Genomic DNA, 12451 nt, shown 5'->3' with positions numbered 1-12451 from the left:
TTCCCAGGCAGGAGAGCCCTCGGTGGGCTGGTCACCCCGGCCACCATCCCTTCGGGGACCCTGTGTTCTGACCCCACGTTTCCGATTGCAGGTTGCTGGATCATTCCAACGAAGGCTTTACAAACTGGGAGTTCATGACCGTGCACTGTTGGGGAGAGAAGGCCGAGGGGGAATGGACCCTGGAAATCCAGGACATGCCGTCCCAGGTCCGCAACCCAGAGAAACAAGGTCAGTGGGTCTTGGGAAAGTCCCAGCAACTTTTGTATTTCAATCCTTTTGTTAACTCTAGACTTTTATTCAACTACAGTACCTGGATCATTCTTTGGTGTTGTTTTTTCTTGGAGGTAAGATTTACATAATATAAATGTCACTGCTCAAATTGTTTTTAAGTGTACAATTCCATGGCTTTCAGTGCATTCACAATGTTGTGCAGCCGTCACCACGATCTAATTCCAGAACTTTGTCATCACGCCAGAGGGAAATCCCAGTACCCATTAAACGGTCACCCTCATCCCCCACCCCTCCCAGCCCTTAGCAACTCCTCACCTATTTTCTGTTTCTGGATTTGCCTCTTCTGGACGTTTCATATAAATGGAATCATACAACACGTGACCTTTTGTGACTGGCTTCTTTCATTTAGCTTGATGTTTTCAAGGTTCGTCCGTACTGTAGCAGGTGTCAGTGCTTCTTTCCTTTATATGACTAAATACTCTCCCACATTTTGTTTATTCATTCATCAGTTGATGGACAGGTGGGTTGTTTCTACTTTATAGCTATTATGAACGTCCATGTACAAGTTTCTGTGTGGACATGTGTTTTCAGTTCTTTTGGCTGTATACCTAGGAGTGTAATTGCTAGGTCATATGGTAACTGTGTTTAACTTTTTGAGGAACTGCCGAACTGTTTCACAGTGGCCAGACCATTTTACATTTCTGTCAGCAAGATATGAGGATTTTAATTTCTCTGCCAGCACTTTTTTTTAATTATAACCATCCTAGTGGATGAGAAGTGGTATCTCATTGTGGTTTTGATTTTCATTTCCCTTATGATTAGTGATGTTGACCATCTTTTCATGTGCTTCTTGGCATTTTATATCTTCTTTGGAGACATGTCTATTCAAGTCTTTTGCCCACTTTTAATTAGATTGTTTGTCTTTTATTATTGAGTTATAATCATACAACAAGAGTTGAGTAAGAGTTCTTTAAATATTCTGGATACTAGACCCTTATCAGATAATATGATTTGCAAATTTTTTCTCCCATTATGTGGGTTTTTCTTTCACTTTATTGATAGTGCCCTTTGGTGCACAAAAGTTTTGTTTCTTTTTAAAATTATTTCATTTATTTATTTTTGGCTGCATTGGGTCTTCATTGGTGTGCACCGACTTTCTCTAGTTGTGGCAAGTGGGAGCTACTCTTCATTGCAGTGTGCGGGCTTCTCATTGCAGTGGCTTCTCTTGTTGCAGAGCACCGGCTCTAGGTGTGTGGGTTTCAGTAGCTGTGGCTCGCAGGCTCTAGAGCGCAGGCTCAGTAGTCGTGGCGCACAGGCTTAGTTGCTCCGTGGCATGTGGGATCTTCCCTGACCAGGGCTCAAACCCGTGTCCCCTGCATTGGCAGGCGGATTCTTAACCACTGCGCCACCAGGGAAGCCCAGGTTTTTTACTTTGATGAAATTCAGTTTATTTTTTCTAGTTTTGCTTCACTTTTAACATCATATTTAAGAAACCATTGCCTAATCTGAGGCCATGAAGATTGAAACCTATGTTTTTTTTTTTTAATTTACTTTATTTTATTTATCTATGTTTGGCTGCATTGGGTCTTCATTGCTGCATGTGGGCTTTCTCTGGTTGCAGAGAGTGGGGGCTACTCTTTGTTGCGGTGTGTGGGCTTCTCATTGCGGTGGCTTCTTTTGTTGCGGAGCATAGGCTCTAGGCACTCCAGCTTCCGTAGTTGTGGCACACGGGCTTAGTTGCTCCGCGGCATGTGGGATCTTCCCGGACCAGGGCTCGAACCCATGTCCCCTGCATTGGCAGGCGGATTCTTAACCTCTGCACCACCAGGGAAGTCCTGAAACCTATGTTTTCTTCTAAGAGTTTTATAGTTTTAGCTCTATACGTTTAGGACTTGGATCCATTTTTAATTACTTTTTGTATGTAGTGTGAGGTAAGAGTCCAAATTCATTCATTTGCATGTGGCTGTCCAGTTGTCCCAGCACCATTTGTTGAAAAGACTATTCTTTCCCCAGTGAATGGTTTTGACACCTTGTCTAAAATCAATTGGCCATAAATGTATAATCTTGTTTCTGGACTCTCAACTGGTCCATAGGTCTCTCCCTATGTCAGTAACACACTGTTTTTAAATTTATTTATTTATTTATTTTTGCTGTGTTCGGTCTTCGTTTCTGTGCGAGGGCTTTTCTCTAATTGCGGCGAGCGGGGGCCACTCTTCATCGCGGTGCGCGGGCCTCTCACTATCGCGGCCTCTCTTGTTGCGGAGCACAGGCTCCAGATGCGCAGGCTCAGTAATTGTGGCTCACGGGCCCAGTTGCTCCGTGGCATGTGGGATCTTCCCAGACCAGGGCTCGAACCCGTGTCCCCTGCATTGGCAGGCAGATTCTCAACCACTGCGCCACCAGGGAAGCCCCTAACACACTGTTTTGATTACTGAAGGTTTGTAGTAAGTTTTGAAATCAGGGATATGTGCGTCCTCTGAATTTTTCTTTTTCAAAATTGGTTTGGCTATTTGGGGTCCCTTGCAATTCCATATGAATTATAGGATCAGCTTGTTAATTTCTGGAAAAAGGGTAGTTGGAATTTTGATAGAGATTTTGCTGAATATGTGGGTCAACTTGGAGAGTATCGCTGTCTTAACATCATGAAGTTTTCCCATCCGTGGACACAGATGTCTTTCCATTTATTTAGGGCTTCTTTCAGCAGTATTTTGTAGTTTTCAGGCTACTTCCTTGGTTATATTTGTTCCTAGGTAGTTTATTCTTTTTGATGCTATTGTAAATGGAATGGTTTTTAAAATATTTTCAGATTGTTTACTTCTCTGGTAATTTTTGCTCCCTTTCATAACTCTTAGCTAATAATCGTCTGTTTAACCGATCTTTATTAAATGCCTGCTACTGGCCAGGCGTTGATCTAGGTGACAGGGTACATACACCAGGAAGGAAAAGCAGGCAACTGTGATGTCTTGTCCTGTAGTCACCACCGAGGTGCTGAGCTCTACCAAAGTCCCTCTGTCGGGTTCCTAGTGGAGTGCGGGGACTGTTCTCCAGTCTGGCTTGTCTGTGGAACAGTTTTACCCAGCCTTTGTTTTCTCTGATCAGCTGTTCCCTGCGGCCTTCTCTGCAGACATGCTCTTCTTTTTGATGACCCTAAACCCTTCCTCTGCCCTGGTTCTTTTCTGATTCTCTGTAAAACAGTTTCACGGATTTTTTTTTTTAAATTGGGGAGGAGAGAGGAGCATTGACTTGTTTTATGCAAAAAAATTGACTTTAAGTGATCAAGTCGTCTCCGAGGTCCCCCATGCGCCCCCCAAATCACTTTCTTTCTGCCTTTAAAATAATCACTATTAATGCAATACATTAGTGGAACAAATTCTGAAAATACAAAAACTTAAAATTTTAAATCACTTGAAATTGACGTCTTTTAAAACTAGACGCTCCTCAAGTAGTCCTTTAAAAGTCCCAGAGTGCATTGGCCCTATTAAAGGGCAAGGGTCAGGCCGATGCGTCCCCTGCGCCACGGGCAGAGGCAGAGTCCCCGCGCCAGCCGGCACCAGCCCGGCCACTCACGCAGGGGAGCAGCAAAGGCTGTGCATCCACACGCCACAGCCAGCCTGCCTGTTGGAAGCGCGGGATGAGCCTCGTGGGTGTTCATGTTTCTCAGCACTTAGTAAGTCCAGGCTCCTCTCTGGGCCTCAGCATCCTCGGCTGGGACGTGGAGCCGAGCTGCATGCTCTCCTGGCCGTAGCCTGTGTGGTACGTCCACATCCTGGGAGGGGCCTCGCTGGCCTGGATGGCTCCTCCGCGCTCTCTGGCCTGTCCGGACCCCGCTCCTCTTCCAGACCCAGCTCCAGACAGCCTACTGTGGGGCTGGGTGGGAGCGGAGCAGGCAGGCGCCTAGGAGACCCCGGGCCTCCTCGTCTAGTGCTCCCCCTGGGGTTTTGTCGACACGCAGGTGGTGATGCAGTGTGCCCGGTGGTGCCCGAGACGCGGCAAGGCCAGATTGCGCCGAGCTTTGTGGGCTGTCGTCAGGATTGTTGTTGGTGGGATGCCCTGGAGGGATTGTGAGCAGAGGAGAGAGATGGTCTGAACCACCACGTGGGCAGGGTCACTCTGACAGCTGGATCGCAGTGACTGAGTGGGGAGAGGGCAGAGGCGGTAGGGGGCAGTTAGGAGGCCATCACAGTGTGAGGTGAAGGTGACCCTGACTGGGGCGGGGTGGGCAGCAGTGGAGGTATTGAAAGCAGCTGGTTCCTAAAGTAGAGTCAAGAGGACATGCTGACAGATCTGATGTGGGTTCCGAGAGGAGAGGGGGCCCTGAGGACTCCGGAGGTTTGTCCTGTGCGTCAGGAGAAGGGAGTGCAATTTCCTAGATCTGGGACATCGCGGGGGAGTGGGTGCTGGGGGAAGGATCAGGAGCTCAGTTTGAAGGTGTCTGTGACATATCCAGGTAGAGAAGTGGACCTGGAGGTCGGGTGCACACATTTCAGTGCTGTGAGCAAATGGCGGGTCTTGAAAGCCACGCGTGTGGACGGGCTCCCCCAGGGGTGAGTGGGGTGACCCTGTGCCTGCAGGATGTGGGCGCCGGAAGGGAATCTGTTTCCGTAACGATTCCACACGGGTGCACGTGCCGAGCTGGGGGCTGCTTCGGTGCAGCGCAGAATTGCATGCCGTGCACCTCCCCACCACCCCATCCTGCCCATCTGCTCCCCGCCTCTGGCCTGCACCGCACGCGCTGGCTCTGCCTTTGTCCTGCTGACATTTGCTCTCTGGAGTCTGGTCCTCCGGCGGCTGCTGTGTCCCCAGTGCCTCCTGCTGCATGGCTGGTAATGGACACAGAAGATGTTTGGTGAACGGACGAGGACAGGGGTGATCACCCCGTGACCGACGCTCTGCCTGCTGCAGAGGACACAGGCTTAGCGGAGCGGGGGGCAACCCCGAATTAAGTCCTGAAACAGGCCGTCTCCCTCCCTGAGTGTGGGTGGCATCTGGGCCTGGGCCGGTTGAGACCGGTGCAGAATACACACCCCCTGGTACCTTCTAGCTCTGACCTTCTGTGACCTGCTGGACTCTGGGGGGTGGGGACCCTTCCTTCAGTGCTGTCGTAGAGGGTCTCCTTGCTCCTACAGCGGCCCCTGGGGTGGGTTCATTTGTCTGAGCTCCACCCTGTAGAAACACCATTCCTGAGGCAGCCTTGTGGAAACTGGTAGCCAGTGGCTGTTGACAAACCACATGCCCTGCTTCCCGGGCAGGACGAGGCCGGGCTCCCCATCTCGGCCGCCCGTTCAGCCACCTGCTCAGCCGTTCAGGCACTACCTAGCACCTCCTCCCTGAGCGCAGCCGAAGTCTGCGTTGGCTCCATCGGCGTCTCTGCACGTGGATGGGGGTGGGAGGGAGAGGGTAAGAACTGTGGCAACCAGACCCTGAACCGTGCAGCTCAGTCTGGTGGGACCGCAGCCTGCGAAGGTGACACAGAAGACTAGGGTTTCCCCCTGACGCAGACCCTGAAGCCCAGTAGAAATGCAGGCCTTCGAGATGCTGTTGGTGCCGAGGCTGTGATGGGTCCCAGTGGGCATGTCGTTCCCTCCCTGGTTGTCAGCTCAAGGTGGCCTGTAGGTACCGGGTCTCCGTTGGCCTCCGTGCCAGGAATAAAGCAACAACACACGGTCACTGCCCTCAGAAAGCACGGCCCCTGTCCTTCCTCTGCAGTGATTCCAAGAATGGGTCCTGGGGTGCGAGGCTGCGTCTCTGTTCATTTCAGTCCCCCTCAAATCTCTGCATCGTAATTGCTTAAAAAAAAGAAAGCCAATTCAGTTCTAGTGGTATGCTGGGTGAGAGTGCTCTAAAATCTGAGATAAGACCCGGGGCTTACTGAGTAACTGAGTTGTCTGAATGACATGCTCCCTCAAGCAGTACTCACCTCCTGTCACACTGAGCCTGGTTTATGTTGTTAGTTTTAAAACTCTTTTTTTTACGACTGAGGAGCAGATTACTCATTCTTTTTTCTCTTCAGTTCCTGGGCCAAGGAGAGGGTGTGTCTTCTCCTGGGATTACGCTCCTCCGGAGGCAAGTTAGGGATGGGACTGAGTACAAATCCTGCTTCACAGCCGGGTTGCCTTTCCAAGTAGTGTTTCAATCATTCCCATCCATGTTCAGCGCACCTTTATTGAAATCTAATCAGTCCCAACTTGGGGCTACTAGGACCTTGCCTTGCCGCTCGCTGGGGGAGCAGGGCTGGGCTCAGGTGTGGTGGGGAGGGCACCCCAGAGGCAGGTAGGCTGGCCGAACCCCCTCCCCCAACACCTCCCCCACAGGCCACACCACCACCACATAGAGAGAGGCCAGGCCCAGCACCGCAAGCTGCCGACAGCACCGTCAGAGCAGAGCAGGGGTCCCATCCTGCAGAACATCTCTCAGGGAAGAGTGGCTGCATTTTACAAAGTTTCCATCTCGAATGCTCTAGCTTTTCAGTTTGGGCACTGAACGCAGAAAGTTCCAATTCTTTGGGAAACGTGTGCTTCATTCTCCTGCATCTGCCTGGGGCAGGCCTGGGGTCGGCTCCTGGTGCCCCTGCTTTCCTGAATCGCTGTTGTCGTTGTTCGGACTGCTATAGCAGAGTGTCATAGACTGGGGTGCTTATCAACAACAGGCATGTCTCTCTCACAGTCTGGAGGCTGGAAGCCCAAGATCAGGGGCCAGTGTGGTCGGGTTCTGGTGGGGGCCTCTTCCAGGTTGCAGACGGCCACCTTCTCCTTGTGTCCTCACAGGGCAGAGGGAGAGCTCACTAGCGCTCTGGGATCTCTTTCGTGAGGGCACTAATCTCATTCCTGAGGAGCCCCCCTCATGACCTAATCACCTCCCAAAGGCTGGGGGTCGGATTTCAGCATATGAATTTGGGAGGGATGCAAACTCATACATAACGACATCTGGCCCCAATGCTGGACCTCTTTCCCTTTAAGATGAGGATGGACAAACTTTCCTCAGGGGGTCACTTGGACGTGATGACCCGGGCCCAGTAATTGAGGGGCGGGACCTCCCCATCCGCCCTCCTCACCTCGAGCTCATGTTGGTGATCACACCTGGGGCACAAGGCAAAGCCTGTACGCCTGCCGGCGTCAGGCCAGCCTCCCGGCCCAGGTGTGCACACTGCTCCGCATCTGGGTGCGGGGAGGCCCCCAGCACCGCTGTGACCTGGGGCTCCTGCAGGCACCCCTGCACATGCGTGAGGCTGTGGGTCCTCCCTGCTCGGCTGGGATCGGCCCAGCTTTGAGCAGCACCGGGATGTCCTCCCTTGGTCTTCTCACTCATTCACACACTTACCTGCTTCGCGCTGAGTCCACTGGGCAGGCACAGGGCTGAAACATGCTTCTTCCTCCCTCCCCTATGCACCCCCGAGCACCCTGCTCAGCGCCCCACATGGAGACTTTGCTGGGGCTGTGGTTTCTCTCTGTGCAGGGCCTGCACTTCCCCTGCGAGGGGGAGTCAGGAGCCATCGATGTTTAAATGGGAAGCATAATCAAGCATCCTTCCAATCCTCTTTCTGTGATCAGCACCAGATATCTTATTTAATGGCCCCAACAGGAGTTAGTCTTACGTACTTGGCATTCACATCGTAATAAATAGACTTTCTGAGACAATTGATGGCATTTTAAAAAATCCTGTTGTTCTTCTGAACTCAGGGAATTCACTTTTTCTCTTCAGTTAAAATTTCTCTTTTTTCCTCTTATCGTCTCTGTTTCCAAAAGAGCAGCAACCCACATGTGCCGGGTTTCTCTTGGTTTCCATAGCATTTCCAGACTCTCATTGAAGGAACGAGAGGAATATGATGATAATGAGTGCTTATGTATTTTCCATTAGGCACTGGGTGTTATCTCATTGCTAAAAGTCCATATAGAATCAGGGCATCTTAAACAGAGTCCTAGCCGATAAGGAATTAAGGTTTATGAAAATAAAAACGTCTTATTGCTAGCGATACACACCGTAGTATTTACAAGTGAAATGTTAGTGATGTCTAGGATTAGCTTTAGAACACTCCAGGGGTGTAGGATGGGAAAGTGGAGGATGGGGAGGGCATGAACAGACGAAGTAGGACGGGCCAAATGTCCATGATTGTTGGGACGTTGGGAATTCATTGTACTGTTTTCCCTGTTTTGTGTTTATTTGAAAATTCACATCATGAAAAGTTTTTTAAAATACATGTATGGGGAACATCTCTTCCAAAGTGGTCAGAAGGAAAAACTATTATGCAGATTGGGTTTGCACAATTAAATAAAATAAAGATGTAGGTGCTTTAGAGCAAATACACCTCAATTCTCCACAAGTGTGAAAAAAAAAATGTTCAGTACGCCACTGAAGAACTAGTTTCTTTGGACTTTCTTACTCTCAGTCAGTCTAAAATCTATGAAGGAATAAGGCAGGGTCCCAAACTCTGTGTGTGCAAGTGAGTAAGTGTGTATGTGCCTGCACGTATGGGAGTGGGTATCATATGTGTGTATGTGTGTGCCCATAGGTAAGTTATCTGTATACATGTGGGTATGTACGTGCGTGTGTGTGCATTCACCCATGTGTGTGCGCGTGCATGTGTGGGTGTGGTGGGTATGCACGTGTGCGTGTGTGTTTGCTTGTTTCTAAAGAACCTGCACAGCCTAGCAGTTGAGCCCTGGAGCCAGCCTGCTCAGCAGACCCCTGTCCTGCGTCTCGCCAGCAGTGGCCCTGGACGGGTCACTCCTCCCGCTGAGCCTCGAGGCCTCCTCTGCATAGGGTTGTTGGGGGGATTAAATGAAGCGGCACATGTGAGGTGCTCAGTGTTATGAAGCTTACTCCTCATGGCAATTACTGTGTGTTTTTATCCTCCTTCTGTGGTAGAGGAAGCTGGTTCAAGCCCCACATAGAGCCTGACGGAGCTCATCTAGCGTAAGGGCGCAGCCTGGAGTCAGGTGGTGTGCTTCTGCACAGACAGGCCCGGCCCACTCCATCCCTCCCGGTGGGTGAGTCCCCACGCACCCACCCAAGGTGCACCCGGCAGGCACTCTCCGTGGATGTTTTCCTCTTTAGCCCTGTGGCCAGTGCTTTTCACGGGTCTGGCTTTAGGATATTTGTAGTTGGGTTTTTTACTTTAAAGTGTTGCAATTAGAAGATTAAAAATCAAATGAAATAACAAAGGCTGACAGTTGCCTGGTACCAGGAGCATCTGCTGTGCATGAGGGTCAGGGCTTCTAGGAAGCCCTTCTCCTGAGAGGCTGCCTCACCTGGCCTGAGGCTCCAGGGAGCACTTGACTTCTGAGACCTCACTATGGTTGACAGGTGTGGGCATGGTCCTTTATTTTTTTAACCCGCCAGAGCTCTTGAAACACAATAGGCACTTAGGATAGATAGTTATCGATCTTTAAGGATTTTTCCTATACACTCTGTGCCTGGCTTCAGTATCATTGATTAATCCATTCTTAGCAAATCTACCATTTTATAACACTCCCAGCAAATATCACCATGAAATTAAGGGATGTGGGGAGCTCGACTGAATGATTATAAAGTTCTCTGTAAGAGTGCGACTAGGGAGAGAAATTCTGAAAGAATTAAATGCAGATATTTAACATATTTTTAAACTATAATAACTATTGGTGCCAGAATAGACAGATGAGTCAAGGGGACCAGAATAGATAGTCCACAAATAGAGCCGTGTAGACACACTAAGTGTAACATTTCAATCTGGCGGGGAAAGAATAAAGCGTTGAATAAAAGATATTGACAATTGGCTCACCATTTGGAAAGGAAATCATTATCTTGGTAGATTTATACCCATAAAATTAGAAACTTCTGTTTGGCAAAAAATACCATAATATTAAAATTAGAAAAATATTTATAAAATATTTTGTACAAACTTGAGTCATTCGCAGATGGTCTTTTTCACTTATCTGTAGCCCAAGGACTGCAAACTTTCTCTGTGAAGGGCTTTCTGGTCTCTGTGACAACAACAACTCTGCCATTTTAGTGCAAAAACAACCACAGAAAATATGTAAATGAAGAGCCTACTGTTTTCTAACAGAGCTTTACAAAAACAGGCTGTGGCTGTAGCCTGTTTACATGTTGCAGTTGAATTGAGTACGTGCTCCGTTACTTGGTGATGAAGAGGCCTGTTTATTTGGGTACTTTTTGAGGCATCCCATCCAGGCCCCATTTTCCCACACATGGAACCATATTGTCCCATGTGACGGTAAGTGTTTAACAAGTTACCAGTGCTCTGGGGGGAAATTATGTATGTCTATATATCACATACGTTTATTATAAACTACTGACACAAAGTACGTGTAGAACAAGATTTACAAATAAAAATAAAATATGCCCTCTTCATACTGTAAATTCCATGTAGCCCATCGATACTCAGAGAATGCTTTCATTAATTTTCACCAGGGACTTCCCTGGAAGTACAGTGGTTAAGACTCTGTGCTTCCACTGTAGGGGGCACAGGTTCAAGAACTAAGGGAACTAAGATCCCACATGCCACGAGGTGTGGCATGCATGCATCAATCAATCAATCAATAAAATTTTCACCAAACTCTCTTATCCATGGCCAACCTACGGATGTAGTTGATGAGCAGCTGTCTTTGCGACATAAATATAGGTCTGAACTTCATTCATTTGCCAACAACACAAGCAACTTTTTTGCTGAATGGGATAATACTTTTCAAAAACTCGAAGAATATTTTCATAATTTTTTATGCCACTCCCAGTGTAATGACTATAAACACAACACACTTTTAAGTTTAATCTGTTATTAACATTATCTCTGTCACTTTCAGTCTAGAAAATCAACAATAAATGAAGTCCTTATTTGTTGCATTTGTCCATTTCCACGTATAAATTCTCCCACCATGACCGATTTCAAGCTACCAAGGTGTTGACTGTGAAGATAGAGTTGGAAGGAGACGCACAGGCCACCAGTAGAGAGTATTTCCATCATGTAGACAGAATAGATGTAAATAACGCCCAGAGTATAGGAAATGACAAGATAAAGTAATTAGGAAGTGGTGATTTCTGAATATTTGTTACCTTTGTTCTCAATATAATTTAATCATAATTTTATGTAGTTTAATTTTTAATAATAGTTATGTTAAGAACCCGCTCACAACAGTCTTGAAAGTGTTAACAGTCAGCTGTATTAAGTCAATGTGAGCCGGCCCAGCACACCCCTGCATATTGGCAATTGTATAGGTAGAGGACTTTTTTTCTTTTTTTTTTTTTAATTTATTTTATTAAAATATAGTTCATTTACAATGTTGTGTTAATTTCTGCTGTACAGCAAAGTGATTCAGACACCCACTCCATCCCTCCGTGACCCGCTTCCCCCCTTGGCAACCACAAGTCTGTTCTCTATGTCTGTGAGTCTGTTTCTGTTTCGTAGATAAGTTCATTTGTGTCATATTTTAGATTCCACATATAAGTGAGATCATATGGTATTTGTCTCTCTTTCTGACTTACTCCATTTAGTGAGATAATCTCTAGGTCCATCCATGTTGCTGCAAATGGCATTATTTCATTCTTTTTTATAGCTGAGTAATATTCCATCATACATATGTACCACATCTTCTTTATCCATTCAAGCATCAAGGGACATTTAGGTTGTTTCCATGTCTTGGCTGTTGTGAATAGTGCTGCTTTGAACATAGGGGTGCATGTATCTTTTCGAATTACAGTTTTGTCTGGGTATATGCCCAGGAGTGGGATTGCTGGGTAATATGGTAGTTCTATTTTTAGTTTTTGAGGAACCTCCATACTGTTTTCCATAGTGGCTGCACCAATTTACATTCCCACTAACAGTGTAGGAGGGTTCCTTTTTCTCCACACCCTCTCCAGCATTTGTAGACTTTTTAATAATGACCATTCCGACTGGTGTGAGGTAGTACCTCACTGTAGTTTTGATTTGCATTTCTCTAATAATTAGTGATGTTGAGCATCTTTTCATGTGCCTGTTGGCCATCTGTATGTCTTCTTTGGAGAAATGTCTGTTTAGGTCTTCTCCCCTTTTTTGATTGGGTTATTTGTTTTTTTGTTATTGAGTTGTATGAGCTGCTTGTATATTTTGGAAATTAAGCCCTTGTCGGTTGCATCATTTTCAAATATTTTCTCCCAGTCTGTAGGTTGTCTTTTTGTTTTGTTTATGGTTTCCTTTGCTGTGCAAAAGCCCTTGTAAGTTTGATTAGGTCCCATTTGTTTGTTTTTACTTTCA

General features: G+C 47.4%; 1 protein-coding gene across 3 annotated transcripts in view; it reads left to right on the top strand.

Moving 5' to 3' along the window:
* PCSK6 (proprotein convertase subtilisin/kexin type 6) overlaps positions 1 to 12451 on the top strand; it is a 192759-nt gene that overhangs the window by 138365 nt on the left and 41943 nt on the right. For all 3 annotated transcript variants that reach the window (XM_057544203.1, XM_057544204.1, XM_057544202.1), the window contains exon 13: positions 92 to 228. In XM_057544203.1, the coding sequence (XP_057400186.1) occupies positions 92 to 228 (137 nt within the window). The remainder of the gene's footprint in view (positions 1 to 91; positions 229 to 12451) is intronic.

The sequence above is a fragment of the Balaenoptera acutorostrata genome, chromosome 3 (genome assembly GCF_949987535.1).
Source record: "Balaenoptera acutorostrata chromosome 3, mBalAcu1.1, whole genome shotgun sequence".
NCBI lineage: Eukaryota > Metazoa > Chordata > Mammalia > Artiodactyla > Balaenopteridae > Balaenoptera > Balaenoptera acutorostrata.
This window is presented reverse-complemented; position numbering and strand designations above follow the sequence as displayed.